This window comes from Falco peregrinus, chromosome 7, assembly GCF_023634155.1.
Source record: "Falco peregrinus isolate bFalPer1 chromosome 7, bFalPer1.pri, whole genome shotgun sequence".
In the NCBI taxonomy this organism is placed as follows: Eukaryota; Metazoa; Chordata; class Aves; order Falconiformes; family Falconidae; genus Falco; species Falco peregrinus.
Genome location: NC_073727.1, coordinates 24938371 through 24955388, shown reverse-complemented (window position 1 = coordinate 24955388; position 17018 = coordinate 24938371). Strand labels below are relative to the sequence as shown.

The following is a 17018-nucleotide window of genomic DNA, read 5'->3' as shown; positions in this document are numbered from 1 at the left end:
CCCACATACCTTCTATAAACACAAAAAGGCAGGAAAATGTCTCCAACACTCATTTTCTAGCTGGAAGTGAACATAAGCAGTTGGGTGGAAAGGTACTTTAAATCATCTTGTATGTGTTTTCTCAGAGATGGCTGCCTAGTTGTTTGAGGCAACTATTTTTCCAACCTGCTGTGAACAATGAGTTGCCTTTTGGACACTTAAATATTTCTGAGCTGTTAAAGCAGTGAACTGCAGATGAGAAAGTTCAAAGCCAGGGCTGAAAGTTCAGTTTCAAACTTCTAGTTTTAGGCCTTTTGTCACTTTGTGTCACAACCTAACTGTTGTTTTCACTTAGTATTATTAAGCAATACAAAGTTTGCTCATTTGAAATAGGCTGACTTTCTTCATGGCAAATGACAGTGAATTTCATTCTTTTTAGTGTCCTGTGTTAGATAACAGTTGAGAGAATAATAGATTCCAGGGACCTTTGATCCACCATTACTGTAAAATAAAAATACAACTTAATTTTTTTTTCCCTCTGACCGTAATGATTTTAACCTTGTGTACTAATTTGAATGGGCTTGTGGGGGCAGAGTCTTAAATGAGACACAAATGAAGGAAAAATTGCTAATGCTGCCACTGTATATCTAATGAGTGCTGTGTAATAAACCATAACCTCTTCAACATTTCTGCGGAAAATGGTGTGATTATTTTGGATGGCTGGCCCTTTGTGCATGGCTCATTACCATCTGGCATAATGTGTATTGATATAGCTTGTAATTGTCAACTCTTATTTGACGTGCTGCCTTTAATAAATGTGACTTGCATGGCCAGAACCCCCTAATGGTTATACAGAAAACTGTAATTAAAGAAAATATGTATACTTAGGTAAAATACCCACCCTTATATACATAAAATAATTTTGTAGATGGTCTCTGTTTTTCTTTATCCCCTGTTCTTTGTGGGAATACTTGTATGTATTCCCAGGTTAGTACAGCACCAAATACATTGCGTTACCAATGTGGATACCTAAATGCGTGAAGACAGACATGAATCCCTAATGTAGGTGGTTTCCTCTTGCAGAACTTGCTTAAAATGTATTTTGAAATAATTATTCTCTAGGTGCCATATGATAGAATTAATATACCTGTTGTAATAGAACAAATTCCCAGCCTGCTGGTGGCTTTGGATGCTCCTGCGCTGGGAATGGGACATAACTGTAATGGGCAAAGGAGCTCTGTTTTTGTTATTTCTCCTGAATAAGGTGGCTGAAATAAATGCATTTGGAAATCCCAATGCTGAAAGCACCTATAACTCCTTAAAAGAAAATGGACTTCTGGCCGATAGTAAGTTTTCAGATAACAGGGACCAACATTATCTGCTGCCAAAGCTAAGTTATCTTTTGTTTATTTCCTGAAAACTTTCCTTCCCTTGGCTTGATAGTTTATGAATACATGAGTAACTAAGAGACATCATTTTGATAGTCAGATCAACTTGCAATACAAAACAGGGCATAGGATTTCCTTAACGCTAATCAGCTTTAATACTTGTGCTTAAATGGGATTTCATCAGGTGTTACCTTCAATTGTGCCGTTGTTGGAGAGTCCGTCGTTGCTCTTTGTAATAGATTTTGGAAAGTGCCTTCAGCTTATTCTTCTCTGGGTTTGCTTAGGTTCAAGCTTCTGAATCTTTGCTTGATAGTCTATTTTCTCCTCTTGAATTTGTTTTCTGTTGTGTAGATAACTTTCTATAAATGGCAATGACCATATCAATCTGCAGATTCAGTATCAGCCTTCTCCTTACATTAAATAGATGTAGTTTCTCACTTCATCTGTTTTCTTTGCTCTGATTGTTAGTGTGACTTTGCAACTTTTTCCTGCTTTCCCAAATTCTTCCTGAATGAAGTTTCCCAGTAATGATTTTTACTGGCATCAGAAACTTAGGGTTGACAGAAACACTGCTTTTGCTAGTATTCTTCCCTTAAATCATCAGTGGATCCCACTAGCCTTTTTGACCACAGTGGTATCCCCTATCTTAGTGTTGTGGTTTAACCCCGGCCGGTGACTAAGCCCCATGCAACCACTCACTCACTCCCCCCACAGTGGGATGGGGAGAGGATTGGAAGAGTCAAAGTGAGAAAACTTACGGGTTGAGATAAAGACAGTTTAATAGGTAAAGCAGAAGCTGCGAACACAAGCAAAGCAAAGCAAGGAACTCATTCACCGCTTCCCATGGGCTGGCAGGTGTGCAGCCATCCCCAGGAAAGCCGGGCTCCATCACGCATAACAGTTACTTGGGAGGACAACACCGTAATGCCAGATGTCCCTCCTTCGTCCTCTTTCCCCCAACATGGCGTCATATAGTATGAAATACCCCTGTGGTCAGTTCGGGTCCGCTGTCCTGGCTGTGTCCCCTCCCAGTTCCCCGTGTCCCTCCAGCCCTTTCGCTGGCAGGGCCTGCGAAACCAAAAAGCCCTTGGCTTGGTATAAACATCACCCAGCAACAGCCAAACCCATCGGTGTGCTGTCACCATTGTTCTCATGCCAAATCCAAAGCACAGCACTGCCCCAGCTAGTAAGAAGAAAATCAACTCTGTCCCAGCTGAGACCAGGAGTCTTGGAGCAGGTATACCCTAAGGGATGTACCTTAGCTGATTATCTGGGATGATCTGTTCCTTTACCTTCCTTCTACCCTTTTCCAAATCTTGAGTGTTTTCTTCCCGAAAGAGTCCCTGTTCATGTATGTATATGGTTTGCTTTTCTGTAATTCTAGCCGAGATCTTTTGGTTGATCTTTTTTTGCAATGTGTATTTCTACTTCAGTAAAGCATATTGAACCAGCTCAGGTGACTGTGTTGAGGATGACTCATTTTCTTTGCTGTTTATCAGCTATGTCATTCCTTTTCTGTTGCCTTCTCTCAAGTGCAAGTTCTCTGGACCTAACAACTGTAAAATCTTAACCACTGCTGTTCATGAGCATTATTATTCACTGCTGGACTACAAGATATTTGTATCTGGTTGTGTAAATATATTGCTTATAAATAAAACAGGCTTTGTAAAATCCCTTGCCTTTATGTTGTTTATGCTTATGTTTCTTCCAAACCTTATCTAATGGACCATTGCAGTTCTTAAAATTCTTCTTGGCTTTGAGGGTTTTTCAGTATATCCTTTTTTAATTACCTTTGCTCAGCTCCCTGTCAGTCTCTGTACTCCTTCATTCCTTTATCAATTTTCTTCCTTCCCTAGTTTCTTTGATTTGTATTTGTTGCTATCATTTTTTCAGTTTGTTCGAGCTAGGGAGGGAAGGAATTATAGCTGGTTTGGCTTTGTCTCAGCCATGATTTTTTGGCTTTTTGTTTTGTTTTTAGGCAGCTTAGTCTTTTTAACTGGGGAATTATGGCCTTTTGGTCATACAGAAAAATACTCTTGAGTACTTCCCGGAAGCTATTCATATTTTTCTGTTTAATTTATCTGATTCAGCTTGTTTTATCACTGAAAGTATCGCTCATGTATAATGTTTTATACATTATCTGAATATTATGTCATATGTATAAAGAATGTTTGTATACTGATTTTAATTATATTGTTTTCATATAACAAATGTATTGAGATCATGTTAACTTTTACTTAAATTTTTAGTTCTGATCTGAACATTTTATAGCAAATTAAATTTTTAACAGAGAATTCAAGTTGAATGCAACATTTCTTGAGATAGGAAATTTCCTTTTAGAAATTCAAGCTAGTGACAATACATTACATTGCCAGTATATACTATTCAGAGTATTAATTACTCTTGTGTAATATCTGCATCATTATTTAGAAAATGAAAGAAGTACATCTTTATAGAAGGAAACATCTTAGTTCTTGCTATGACTTGATGTAGTACATGATATGTTCTGCATAGCTGTTACTATAATCTGTAGTGGACACCAAGTTGCCTATTTATTAGACGTTTAAGTCTTGATAGTTGCCTTATAAAAAGACAAAATTCATTTGGAAGTTTTACTTCGTTTTGGAAAAGTGAATCTTCCCATAGAGATAACCAGTGATTTTAGAACGGGAATTATAGTATGTGATTTTAGTAATGTCAGATTTTAATAAACTTGACCATATGCTTATAAATGAGTAGCTTTAACTTTTGTTACTGATATTTTAGCATCAGTGTTCAAGTAATCCAAGAGTTCTTTTTCCATATATCTTATTAATTTTTTATTTGCATCTTCAGGTAAGTATTCCCCTTTTTTTCCTTTGGTTTGGATAGCTAGGTTAAGCTAGCAAGCCCTCCTTTTTTTTTTTTTTGAAAAGAAGAAAAAAAAAGCCATAAAACCTAAATTGTAAACCCACTTCTTTTTAACAATACTTACGTAATTACTGGATAATGTCTACAGTCTGCTTCTCTAGCAGTGTAGAAAGGATCTCTAAGAAAAGGAAAAGTAATTGATGTCTCCCTCTAACACTTTCTAGTACTCACGAAATCTGTAATAAAGATGCAAAGCTATTTAAGTTTCTCATATCCTTGTCTGTGGGGCTTAAAAAACATACCTTAGGCTTGCCATCACATCTGAGCAATGCAAATGTTCTTTTAATACCTGTCCTTTGCAGAATGTCCTTTGCATCCTTTTCACTATTAAACTCCTAGCATGACAAGATTTGTCTTTATAGAGAGTGTATCTAGAGTCTTACCTTGACAGCCCAGCCCGCCTGCTCCTCATCTGTTTGCACAGCTGGATTGTCACTGGCTTTCTGGTTCTTACAATGGTTAGATACTTCTTACTGTGCAGGCTTCCTCTTGATGTTCTCTTCTTTATTGGTTCCAGCCTGCAAGTCCTGGAAAACATCGGTTTGGCTTATTGATTCTGGTGGTGTTTTTCTACTAGCTTCTCTGATTAACACTTTTTATTTTTAAACTGAACTTGAGGTAGCGATTCTTATCAGGTCTTTGTCTAGATTCTCTCATCTGCTTCCCGGAATTGATGCTTTTGCTTCCAGGCTGGGAGTATTTTTCTTTTAGTCTGTGTGATTTGAAAAGGGAATTGCTATGATGGTGCTATCCAGCGCAAGAAAAAAGATGTGCTGTAGGTTGTGATCACTGTTACTTCGGGGGAGGGAAGCATAGAGGAATAATAGAAATTGCACTTGTTTTACTTGTTGCAGGATCTAATTGTCTATATAACTTAATCTTGCATTTTTCTAGCATTTTTCTGCAAGCTGGTGTTTCACAGTCCTGGAGTCAATATAGCTCCAGCAGACCTTGCTGAAGAGTTTTTTTTTAATTACTTGTGAAGTTAGTGTTTCCTTTGTACTTTCCAGGATGACATTTACTGTTTGAGGAGCTCATAAGCTAAGGGATACTTCATAGCAAGCATTTTACAGAGATTTAGGTTAGGTACGCTGGTACTAAAAGTGCAGGAACAGGGAGTCAAGAGAAGAAAAACAAGAGGCCACTTTACATGCTGCACCCTTTTACCTGCCACAGGCAGGAAAGGTCTGTGAATTAAGATATTTTTTTTTCCTTGAAGTAAAGAGTAGAACTAAAACAAAAGAAAGCCAGGAACAAGCCTGAGGATCTTATCAAAGACTGGGGGGGGGGGGGGGGGGGGGAAGTAGTCACTGAAGTGTTAGATATTAATTGACTTGAAAGCATAATAAATATGTCCTGTTCCTGTAAACAGAGGTTGCAGAGTCTCTGTTCTTGGAGATGTCAAAAAGCTGCCTGGATGTGGTCCTGGGTGACTGTTTCTAGGTGGCCCTGCTTGAGCAGCGGGGTTGAACCAGATGGCCTCCAGAGTTCCCTTCCAACCTCAACCATTCTGGTATTCTCTAAATTGAGGAGGGGAGGGGGGCCTGTGTTTCACAATTAACTATGCTTAAATAATGCACCTAACAGTGGATCTTGTGCCTTTTTGACTGTGACACATCGAAACTTCTTAGAAGGGTCCCCCAGGCGCTGTCCAAGCCTCTGTACCATCCTCTTTGGAAAAGCCATTCCTGCATGTGGGCTGATTTTTGGAAGGAGAGAAAGAAAAGGAGATTAGGGCACGTGTGGAGTTCAAAATTGTATCATCTCTCAAAACATGATGCCTGTAAGTGGAGCCTCTGGGGCATTTGGTGGTGGTTTGCAGGGAGTTCTTGCTTCGCAGGTGAAGGCCATGAAAGTATGTTAGCATTTGGTGAAAAAGCTTTCCCAGTTCTTAGCCTGCTTCTATTGAGGAACTTCGGGCATTTTAAAAACACTGAGTGTTTCCTCGGTACTAGCTTGCTATGTAGGTAATTCCTGCGGCAACCACTTCTTAACAAAGAAGTCTGAACATGGCTTTGGAGCGGGAACAGGATGGAAGCGGTAGGAGTTCATAATCCTGTTGCCCTGTTGTTTCTGCTTTTGTACTCTGATGTATGTTGTTGTTTTAAGTCTAGTGTTGCATAAATATTATTTTTTATTATTATTTTGGGATTAGCTGCTTTCAAATACGAAATTACTTAATCACTGAATAGTACTCCAGATCAAGAAAGCTGTATATAGTATTGCTTTAGCCATTCAATAGCAACTTAATATGTGAATTTTTTTTATTGGATGCTGGCCTTTAGAAAGAATTGTCAGGAACCCTCCTGTATCCGTAGCAGCACTGTGGGCCTCTTATTTTGCCTGGGTATTATGGAGGTTATCACAAAGGCCGTTAAGAAATCTATTGCCTGGGATTTCTGCAATAGCTTGGTTCTTGTATTTTCAGTTTGCTAGAGAGAGAGGGTGGAAGAGCAGTGTGTAAGATCAGAATTAGTTGCAGATTATCTGCCTAATACAGTTCTTGTTAGCACAAATAATATGAATAATGTTTGGAGAACAAACGGGTTGTAGAGAAAGAAATGAAAACATCCAGATCCTGAGCATTTGGAAGGCGTGACACTGATGTATTTGTGTAACCTTTTCATGAAGAGCGATGCTGAAGTCAAAGAGGGGATTTTGATTTCCTTCATTAAAAGCTTATTAAATGAAGAAATAGGACAGTCGTTGTTTTGCTTCAGTAGTTGGGGGTCACAGAGGCAAGCCTGATCTCCTCAGGATATTAATGCCTGCTTTCAGCTGGGGGAAATGAGCCATCGCTTGAGTTAGCTGCAGCTTTATGTGCTCGTCACTAGGGATCCCCATATGTCCTGGGATCTGTGGCAGTCGGAAATGGCAGAGCTCGGCAGCAGGGAGCAGAGGGCTCTCATTGCTATTCATAACAGGTAGCTCGGCTCAGTCTGCCCAGAGCAAGTCTGTTTAATGTTGATCAGCTGTCCATCTGATAAACCGAATTGATATGGACATTTCCTCCAAGGGCTGCCCTGACAATGACAGCAGGAGCATCGAGATGTCTTGTTAGTCTTTTTCTCTAAGCTTAAAATTTTATTAACCCTTTGTTAGAGCTGAGCCAAGCGTGATTACAATACTGCAGCTGTAGATTGTGCAAGTTTCTCCCTTGCCTCTTTGGAAAACAGCATCACCTTCAATTTTGTTGTCTATATGGAGAAGGGCTAGCTGGTTTGTTTTCAGATTGTTTTTCCTGCATGGAGCAAAAATTGTGAATTATAAAGGTAGATTTTAAAACAGCTTAGTTTTTTGAGTGTGTGACAAAATATGTTGGGAACTTCTGTTTATCCTTCCCCCCTCCCCAGCTCATCTACCTTTTGCATGCCTGCCCAGGCTGTGTGACACTCCTGGCTCTTCTCTCTTGCTAATTGGCATGGATCACTGGCCTGAAACAGTTGTTGCTGGGGCTCTTCACAGGTCAGATACGTTTAGGGCAGAGGGTTACTTTAGATTAATATCACTGGGGGCAGTTGCAACACATCTGCACTGTCCAGAGGGAACAGTGTTAATTTACTCAGTACTGTGCTGATACTGAGGAAGAATCTAACCTGAGCGTGTATCAGAAGGTATATATGTATGTGAAGGTATGGAGCTGTTTGGTTACTTAGTGTATCAGTGCTTGGCCACTTTTGAATAAGCACAGGGAGCATAGCATGCCTTCGTGCTTGCAATTAAATCTGAACTTTAGGAACCTTTCAGTCATCTGTCTAGTTGAGGGCATGCATTGGATTTTTGCTCATGTGTGAAGTCTCCATAAAATAAAGAGTGAGTCAGAAAAGATGTGAATGTGATGTGAATGTGCTGAAGATTTCGGGGGGGGATGTATCTAGGTTTGCAGCGTTAAGAGGATGCTCCAGTGTGTTGCTCTGTTCCCGCCTCTCCTTGTCCCTGCTCAGTTATTATGTGTGTTCATCGCCCTGTTGTAGTTCTGAGCTAAGGTGACATCTCTGGGCTCCTTGGAGTGACAGTCACTAACTATCAGGGGCTACAGGGTTGAATTGTGGGAGGAGGGGAGGAGAGGGTTGTGCTAATGACTCTTTTTGTGCCTTTTCCAAAAATGAAAATAAATAGAGGGCAAGCCTCTGTGGTATAACCACTGTGGCAAGCTATTCGCGGGGATTTGAAACTCCTAAATTCAGAATGTAGCACACTGTGTGTTGGAATAAGAAGTAGTTTGTAAATCTATCCAAATAAAACTGGGTCTGCCCCTTTGCCAGACAGTCACCTTTGCTGCTTGTGACTAAAACAACCGGTGAAATATCATTAGTACACAGTTTTAAAATGTTCAGCTATTTCTCGTCTCCCCCCTGCACACTTCCCCCTTGGTATTATTGAACTGCAAGGTATCCTGTTATTAATTTAACTCTAATTTGAGCAGTCATTGACTGCAGCATTCTTACAGTGTTCAGATCGGCTTGCTTGCAACTCCCCTGCTGATATGTCCCTTGTTCCTTCCCATCAGTGCTTCCTGCTTGGCATTTTCTTCGCATCAGTGTCCCTCAGCCTTCTGGAAGACAAAACAGAAAAAGAAAGCACCGTGAGGACTGTATTGATTACTTAGCTTTATTTTGTGAAAGAACTCAAACAAAGGACAGTGTTCCTCCAAATGGAACCTGTGGCACCTGTGACTTACCTGGAAATATTAGTGATAGTTCTCAGAGCTTGATACCACCTGGTTGTGGCTTCTAGAAGTAGGTAGAAGAGCTACATGAGAATTCATAATATATCTGCTTAGCACATGCAGTTGGGTTACACCAACCCACCCCCCCCACACACCACTCCTGAATCTATTTTATTAATAGCATCAAAAATAATTGTACTTTTTCTTTGCTTTCAGTCAAAGAAGTCTGGCCGAGATTACAGAATTGATCCACACTGCCTTTCTGGTGCATCGTGGCATAGTGAATATTGGTGAGCTCAAGTCCTGCGATGGCCCGCTGAAGGATATGCAATTTGGAAATAAAATGGCTGTTTTGAGTGGAGATTTTCTTCTAGCAAATGCTTGCACAAGCCTTGCACAGCTGCAGAATACCAAGGTAAAAGAAAAAAATTCTTCTACTAGCAGAGCAAGTAACTATTAGTGAATCTTCTGAAAGAGAGGCTCTTTAAAAAATCAGCAGTTATGATACGTATGTATATATGGAGCATCCTTTGAAAATCAGCATACTTACATTGTAGCTGTAGATGGATTGACAAGCTGCTGCTGCTGTGAACATGTTTACCACAGTCCTATAGAATTACTGTGGTGAGGCCTTTAATATACATTCTGAAGCACTGTAGTAATGGATGAGTGGTTAATTTGGTGAATTTAACGTATATGCAGTGGCATCTTCGTGACATGTCAAACTGCACCACCTCTGGCAGTCTACCAGCTGAAGAAGTTTGGTTTGTTGTTTTGGTTTACCTTGTGCTTTGTGAAAGGGTTGTCTGTCTCAGGAAATTCTTGGGGGAGAAGCTTCATTGCTTTGTCTACACAGTGCTCAGGTGACTTTTTACTCTTAATAAAATACTCTTACTTTGTTGGGCATTTGGATGCCCCTGAGTATCAGGTTGCCCTATTAACATGGATCTGCTGGCTTCTAAAGGGCAGCTGCAATCTGGCTGCTCAGCCAAACTCTTTGAAACTTTACAGGGAAATGTTTTTCATGACGAACTAATTGTATATATGTATGATCTTAGAAAATTAGACTGATGGGGACCTTAGGAGATCATCTCTGTAGCTGGTTCTTCTTTTCACTAGATAGCATTAGCTACACCAAATCATTCTTGACGTGTTTATGTAGCTTGTTCTTAGACCCTCCGATGGTAGAGACCAATTCCTGGGCATCCCTGTGACAGTTTAGTGTAACACCTAACTGTGTATGGATGAAGAGCTTAGTGTGCCATTCCAGTGGAAACAGAAAACAATTCTATTTTGCGGGGGTACTTTTATACATCTGAAGATTGCTGCCATATTGTAATGTAAAATAAATGTTTATCATGCATGCGGTTGTCAATAATCAACGCAGTTTTAATCCTAAGCTTAAGGAGTCTATTGTTTTTAGATCCTCATGCTAAACTCCGTGTGATGGTAGTTGAGTATTTCTGTACTGCTTTGATCATGAGTGTGACAGTTTCTCTCAAAAGTGGTGTCATTTTGTAACATAGAGCAGAGATTCAGGAGAAGAGAAAATTAAATGTCATTCTGCTGGAATAGTGGGTTAAGCCATTATGGTGATAACTGCTAGTAAATATTTTTTTAAAAAAAGTTTGCAATAGTGCAAAATTTTAGTCATACCGTAACCAAAACAGGGTGCAATCGATAATTACTAATTAGTTTTGATTTGTATTTGTTCATTTTTTTTTTAGTACTTAGTAAGATTTTCAAGATAGATGAAAGTATTTAACCCTATATCAACTTTTTGTTTCAACATAAGAGGGAATTTTATAAAATGTAGCACTTACTACTTTGCATGTAGTACATCATTAAGTATTGCAGCAGGAATGCATGATCCCTGAAGGCTTGCCAGGAAACAAGCCTACAGTGAAATGAGGCACAAGTGCAAAGAAATACTTACTTTTTTTTTTTTTTTAAGCAATTATTATATTGCATGTTGGAAAATTCTGCCAAAACATTTTAGCACTTTTTTCATTTTTCTGACATCTAAATACTTTCATAGCTTCTACATACGATAAGTGGGATGCTATTATGGAAACTGATTGACTTAGTAAATTATTCTTTTTCATATGTCTAACCCTACTAGCAAAGTTAGAAAAATTGAAGTACAAGCTACAGAAATCTCTTGACAGGTGCAATGATTTAAACATACTGTATTTATTCTTTTGTAAATGATGAATTTTCAAATCTGGCATCTGTTTTTCAGCAGTGTGAAATAACTTTGACTTTTTTCCTTCATAATGTTTTGTTTTCTTTGGTGTAAAAAGTAAAAATCACAGTACTGCTTTTTTGCTGGCATTTATTTGGTAGCTCAGCAAACTGGCTAATGAAATGAGTAGGATTAGATCGTACATGGTACTGACAATGGTAGGCTGTAACCTCTATAGACATGCATAGCTGTTGTATAGACTAGAATTTAAACTAAAGGGCTTTTCAGCATTAACTGAAACCACTGCTACCAAGATAATTTTAATGTGCTGTTAAACTCTTGTCTGAGCTTGTGTATGATGCATTTATCTCTGTGCTTCTCTCGGGGCTGACAATTAGATGTGAAATTCTGTAGTCATAATGAAATGCAGAGCTATTTTATAATTGCCAAGGGTAAAATTAGCAAAGTCAATTATTTTCCCTTAGGCTTTTCCCTGTAGATATTAAAAGGCTGCAAGGTAATTGCCTTAGGTAACACTTTGATTTTTAAATAACATTAAATATAGGAATTGTTGTTGTTAATTCGTTGTAATTCTCCTCTTCTCGCTACTGTAGTAGAATATAACTGTAATGACGTTAACAAGAGTCTAGGCTCAGGGTTTGATTTTGGGGGGTTTCTTTTGAACTAGTGCTCATACTTCTCCTATGTTTGCTAAAGTTATGCAAAAAAATGGTTTGGAGGGGGGGTGGGGTGTTATTTTTTGTTGGGTTTTTTTTTAATATCTTTGAGGTACAAAAACTTTAGATTTCTTGAAATGCCAATTAGGAAACCTCCTGTAAGATAAATTTTGCTGTTGTGCTATTATAAAGTCATCCAAAATTTTGATTTTTGAACACACATGATAATTCAGGAGGAATCATTCTCATTTTCTACTTTGTGAAATTAGGAGACATTAATTATGATTACAAAGTTGGTATTGACTGAGACTTAAAATGAATTACTGAACTGCATGTTATATTTTTGTAATCATGGCAAAATTTTACATTTATTCAGATAATAAAAACTGTTTAAAGTGAACAGTAATTTCTGCAGCTACAAAACATTAGCTTGATCAGATCACATCTATTTACAATTTTTTTGTACATTCATGTTAACTTTTGATCATCTCTATATAACTGTCCTTTTTTTTTTGTCTACTTTGTATTTTGGATGGTAGCTTTTCTTGGCCTGCTGATTGCTGTGATAAATTGTTGTGAATTGAAGATGATACAGATAAAACCTTACTTCAGATCTGCATCCTGTAGTAGATTGGACATTGTTAATCCATGCATTTTTAGAAAATAATTGAGCCCAAAGATGAGTTGGGTTGGGATTTTTTAGTAGCTGGTATATCAGCAGTGGGTTTAGGAATGGTGAGCCTTTGACAAGGAAGGATATGTTTGTTTTTTGCTCTTTAAATAACAGCACAGTAATGCCTGGTAACGTGCTGATTTATTGGATTGGGGTATGTTTATTTGGGATGATGAGGTTATTTTGATAGGTTTTCTCATTTTGAGGTTGCTGTGTTTGGATACTAGGATTGTGATACTTGTAAAAATCATTGTAAATATGTAGATGTGGGAAGAGATGGAAAAGTAAATGATGTTTGCCTAACAAAATAAGATGGCTCCCAACTATCTTGTGGGATATATGACCATGTGCAGTTTTAAATAAATATGTGAATAAATTATTAAGAAGTGTGAAAGAATATGTTTAATGGTTTGTTCATTGTTGCCATCTGAAGGTAGCACATCTTTAACATTTGTCTCCTGCTTTGCCTAGCTAGGGATATGGGGATGAAGCTGCTAACAGCAAGTTTTATTGCATGAAGGTCCTTCTTTGACTGTGGTAGCAAAACCTGATATTTTTGTCTATGATTTCTGCATAAGTAACCTTCACTTGTAATGTTTTTAGGGTGGCGTTCAGATGCAAACAGCAAAAGTAACAAGCATTAATTGGCATTTTTTTCACCTGGCAGCCAGATGGACATTTTAACACATGATGATATTGACCATGATGATACCATCTAGTGTGCTTTTTCCAGGGTATATCACAGATAAGTTGGAAGAAACTTGTTGCATCATTAAAGGTGGAGTTTCCTAGAGTATCTGAATCATCAGTTGTCTTATGAAGCTATGGAGAGGGTGCATAAAAGATGTAATTATGACCAGTAATGTGCTGATGACTAAAGAAAATGATAAAATAATATATAAATGCATTGCTTGCAACTCAATATACTGATAGGGAGGCATTCCTTTGTATTTAAAAACAAAAATTCCACAAACCAACCAACTAAAACCAAACTGCCAAAACCCAACATATCCAAAACAAAAAATACCACACACACCCACACCCCAAAAGCAAGAAAAAAAGAAGAAAAAGCAAAAAAAAAAAAAAAAAGAAAAAAGAAAGGCCTAGCTGAAAAACCTGAAATACATGTAATGGTTATATTCTCTGTAGTTCTTACTGGAATCTTAAGAATGACTTGTTTTTTCCTACTGTAACTTGGTGAACTCGTTCAAATGATTAAACTGTTCACATAAGGACTTAAAAATCTTCAGCCTGAAAGCTTGGAATTGAATTTAAGAATGTTGTCTGTCAATGCAGAGCTTTGCCAGAAGACCGTATTATAGAGCATTGTTTTATTAAGCATTATTTGTTTATAAATAAACAGTAGCACAGATGTAGTACTTGTATAGTAGATGCATTTCCTTATGTTAAGTTTATGTATTCCTAAAGGCATAAATGTGGTGTTTACAAAATAGGCCTTGTGTTTGCATAAACATCAACAAGTTACTGCAACAATCTGAATATACATTGTGCTTCATAAAAGAACTGCTTATCTTGAACTATGATTTCTACTTCTGTAGCATCAGTTGTGTTCCTTGTGGGGAAGGCTTAGTTTTGAACTTGAGCAACTTGGTTCCTTGCTGATCAGTGAAAGGTATGGAGAGTATCCGCTTTCTGGAATTATGCCAGTTGCTCTTTCGATGTAAATTGACATTTTTGAGAACTGACAAATAAGTTAGCTAGAATCTTCAATTTATTATATGTTGTCTAAGAAAGGTAGTACTTGTATCAAGATTTTTATTTCCTTGAACGATGTCAAGAGAAGAACATAAACTTTTCAAATAATAATTAAGTATTAAAACAGTGAAAAATCAGGGATTGGCTAAATAAATGATTGCTAGGATCAGTGGCAGTTTTCTGGTCCTCTCTCCAGAACTCTTTATCCTAAAGAACGCGAGGAGTGCATACCATCAAGAATCCTGTAAGAAATACCCTTTCTAGAAGGAAGTGTCCTGTTGCCAATGTAATGGCAGCCATTAGCAGCCACTGACTTGTCATAGGTCCAAATTACTGTCCCTCAGAAATGTGCTTTTCATGTTGTTTGAAGTGAGTAGAAGGTACTTCTTGGTAAATGTAGTTGTGAGATGAATTATTTTCAGAGCAGTGAAAAGTATTTTGAAAAAGCTATTATTCATTGTTTTCTCTGGTGGAAAATGTTAACTATAAATACCCGTGAAGTATATTTACATTATATTTTACATAAAATAAGACCCTTACTCTGAATTTTCCTACTGATCTGAGATTCAGCTGTATTGCTCAAAGAAGGCAGGATGAAAAAAATCGTGGAGAAAAGGTGAGAACTAGAAGAAACGTGTTTGCTCCCAGTTACAGTGTTAATATAGAAAATATTTATTCTTAGCAAATAGTTATTCTTAACTCTTCACTTCTGCTCACATATGTACTACTTTTTTTTTCCCCAATACAAGCTGCCCTTAATAGATGAGTACCTTTAAAATGATCAGCTCATAATGCAGCTAGGTTACACTGAAGCATGAATTTGGTAAGAAGCAGAGATGAGAGTAGATTGAGGCCCAGGTTATGAACCTTGATAGAGAAACTGAGTTCTTGAGAGGAAAAAAAAAATAAGAAAAACAACATTTTTTTTTTCTTTTCCAAAGTATGCTATCATGTCTATCTCTCTGTACCTTTCCCTGAGGTACTGTTTGACAGTGACTACTGGACTAGATAGGGTATAGAATAGTATGTACATTGCTGAGTATTTTTATTCTAATTCAGTGTTTTAGAGTGCCACAGGGGCGTGTCTCAGAACCAGACACTAGTAAAAAACATAGATAAGTTTAAAGAGCTCTGAACTGATTTATGGAAAAGTATGCCTAAGAATCTCTGTTTTATCTAGGTAATGGAGGAGAAGAAAACCAAGGAAGAAATGTAATGTTTTGGAACTTTTAACCTAGTACGAGATGACGTAAGACAATGTAGCCATCATGATTGCATTATTACAGAATAAAGTTCTTTGAGCAGCCCTAAATAAGCAGTTCTGTATTGAGATACCTGCTCAAAATTGGCAACATAGCATAGATTTTATTGGAAAATGCAAACACACTTCCAGGACTGAGAAATACATCATTATGATTTGTACCTAATTACGAATCAATTCTTAAGAAAAATGTTTCTTGTTTTATTAATTATTTTCATGATGCACCAAAATTTACTAATTTGCATCCAATTCTGAGAGGTAGATCTGGTTTTAGTTTACCTTGAAGTAAAACATAAATGCGATTGTAATTCAAACAAACTTTAATGGACATGTATTGGTTTTTTCTGTCCAGTGTTTCAAACACTGGATTTTTTTATTAAGATTTCTTTAGTAAAGTTTTGTTGACAGTCGTGTGAAGTTCCTTTGAGAGCAAAAAGGCACTCTTTATAATAGTTGATGAAAGTATGTAAGCATTAGGGGGGGAAAAATCCTGTATGTTAGAGAGAAAATACGAAAATCTATTGGAATCAGTACTTGAGAATCAAATTTTTTCCCATATCACTGCCTTAAAACTTTTGTCAAGCATTTCTGCTGTCATTAGAGGTAACAGTTCTTGTGATGATGATGATAAAATTGTAGAATTATGCTAGTGAATCTCCTAATTACTGCATTATGCTCTTCCCATTGCCCCTTTCTGTGCTGGTGTCAGAGGAACAGTTCCTTAGCAAGTGCATCATTTGCCTTTGTTTTCAAGGAGTAACTTTATATTCTCTAAAATAACACCTGAGCAAGTGAAGCATTCAGTTTTCTGAATCTTTTACAGATTTTTTTTTTTCTATTTGACTTTTGTGATTTGTAACTGGTAATATAATTGTAAAATTTCATTACCTTAATGGCTGCAGTTATATGTTTGAAAAGTAATCTTTGGGAGAAGTTAAATTAGAGGATTAGGTGACACAGCTTTATGAACTTACCAAATTGAAATTCTAAAAGTTAGACTTAATCTGTAATTGTGGTAATATGTTAGAAACAGGCTCCTTTTTGATCTGTAAGAGTTCTGTTGCTTTGCGGTGATTGTCAGTTTTGAGATTATAACCGTTTAACTTTGCTTTGATTCCTAATCAGTGTATTCCTCAAATAGGACTATCCTTTACCTTAGTGGCCTTTTGCACCTGTACTTTTTTTAAAGCTAATGCTTATGTTAAACTTCCCCAAAGCTAGACTCCACTGGGTTAGTATAGGTCTGTATTGAAAGAGTTTATTTTTTTTGTGGTTCTTGGCCATAGTGCTACTAGATGTTTAGATTTCAGTCTTTTTTTTCTGTCCTCCCATTTCTGCATGAAAAAAGCTTTTTTAAAAAGGAGGAAGAAAAGAAAAAAGTTATTTCTGCCACTTTCCTTATGGACATGTATGACTTAAAACCACTGCAGTGCCTTGTAGCAGAATGACTGCTGCAGAACGTGGAAGGACTGAGATTGAGACAGATACCAAAATACATAGTCATAGGTATCACTGTGAATCAAGTCTGAGATTGAAGCTTTTTCCCAAAAATACACTGCA

General features: G+C 37.4%; 1 protein-coding gene across 2 annotated transcripts in view; it reads left to right on the top strand.

The window, feature by feature from the left end:
* PDSS2 (decaprenyl diphosphate synthase subunit 2) overlaps positions 1-17018 on the top strand; it is a 120059-nt gene that overhangs the window by 67188 nt on the left and 35853 nt on the right. For both annotated transcript variants that reach the window (XM_055809492.1, XM_013304544.3), the window contains one exon: positions 9163-9361. In XM_055809492.1, the coding sequence (XP_055665467.1) occupies positions 9163-9361 (199 nt within the window). The remainder of the gene's footprint in view (positions 1-9162; positions 9362-17018) is intronic.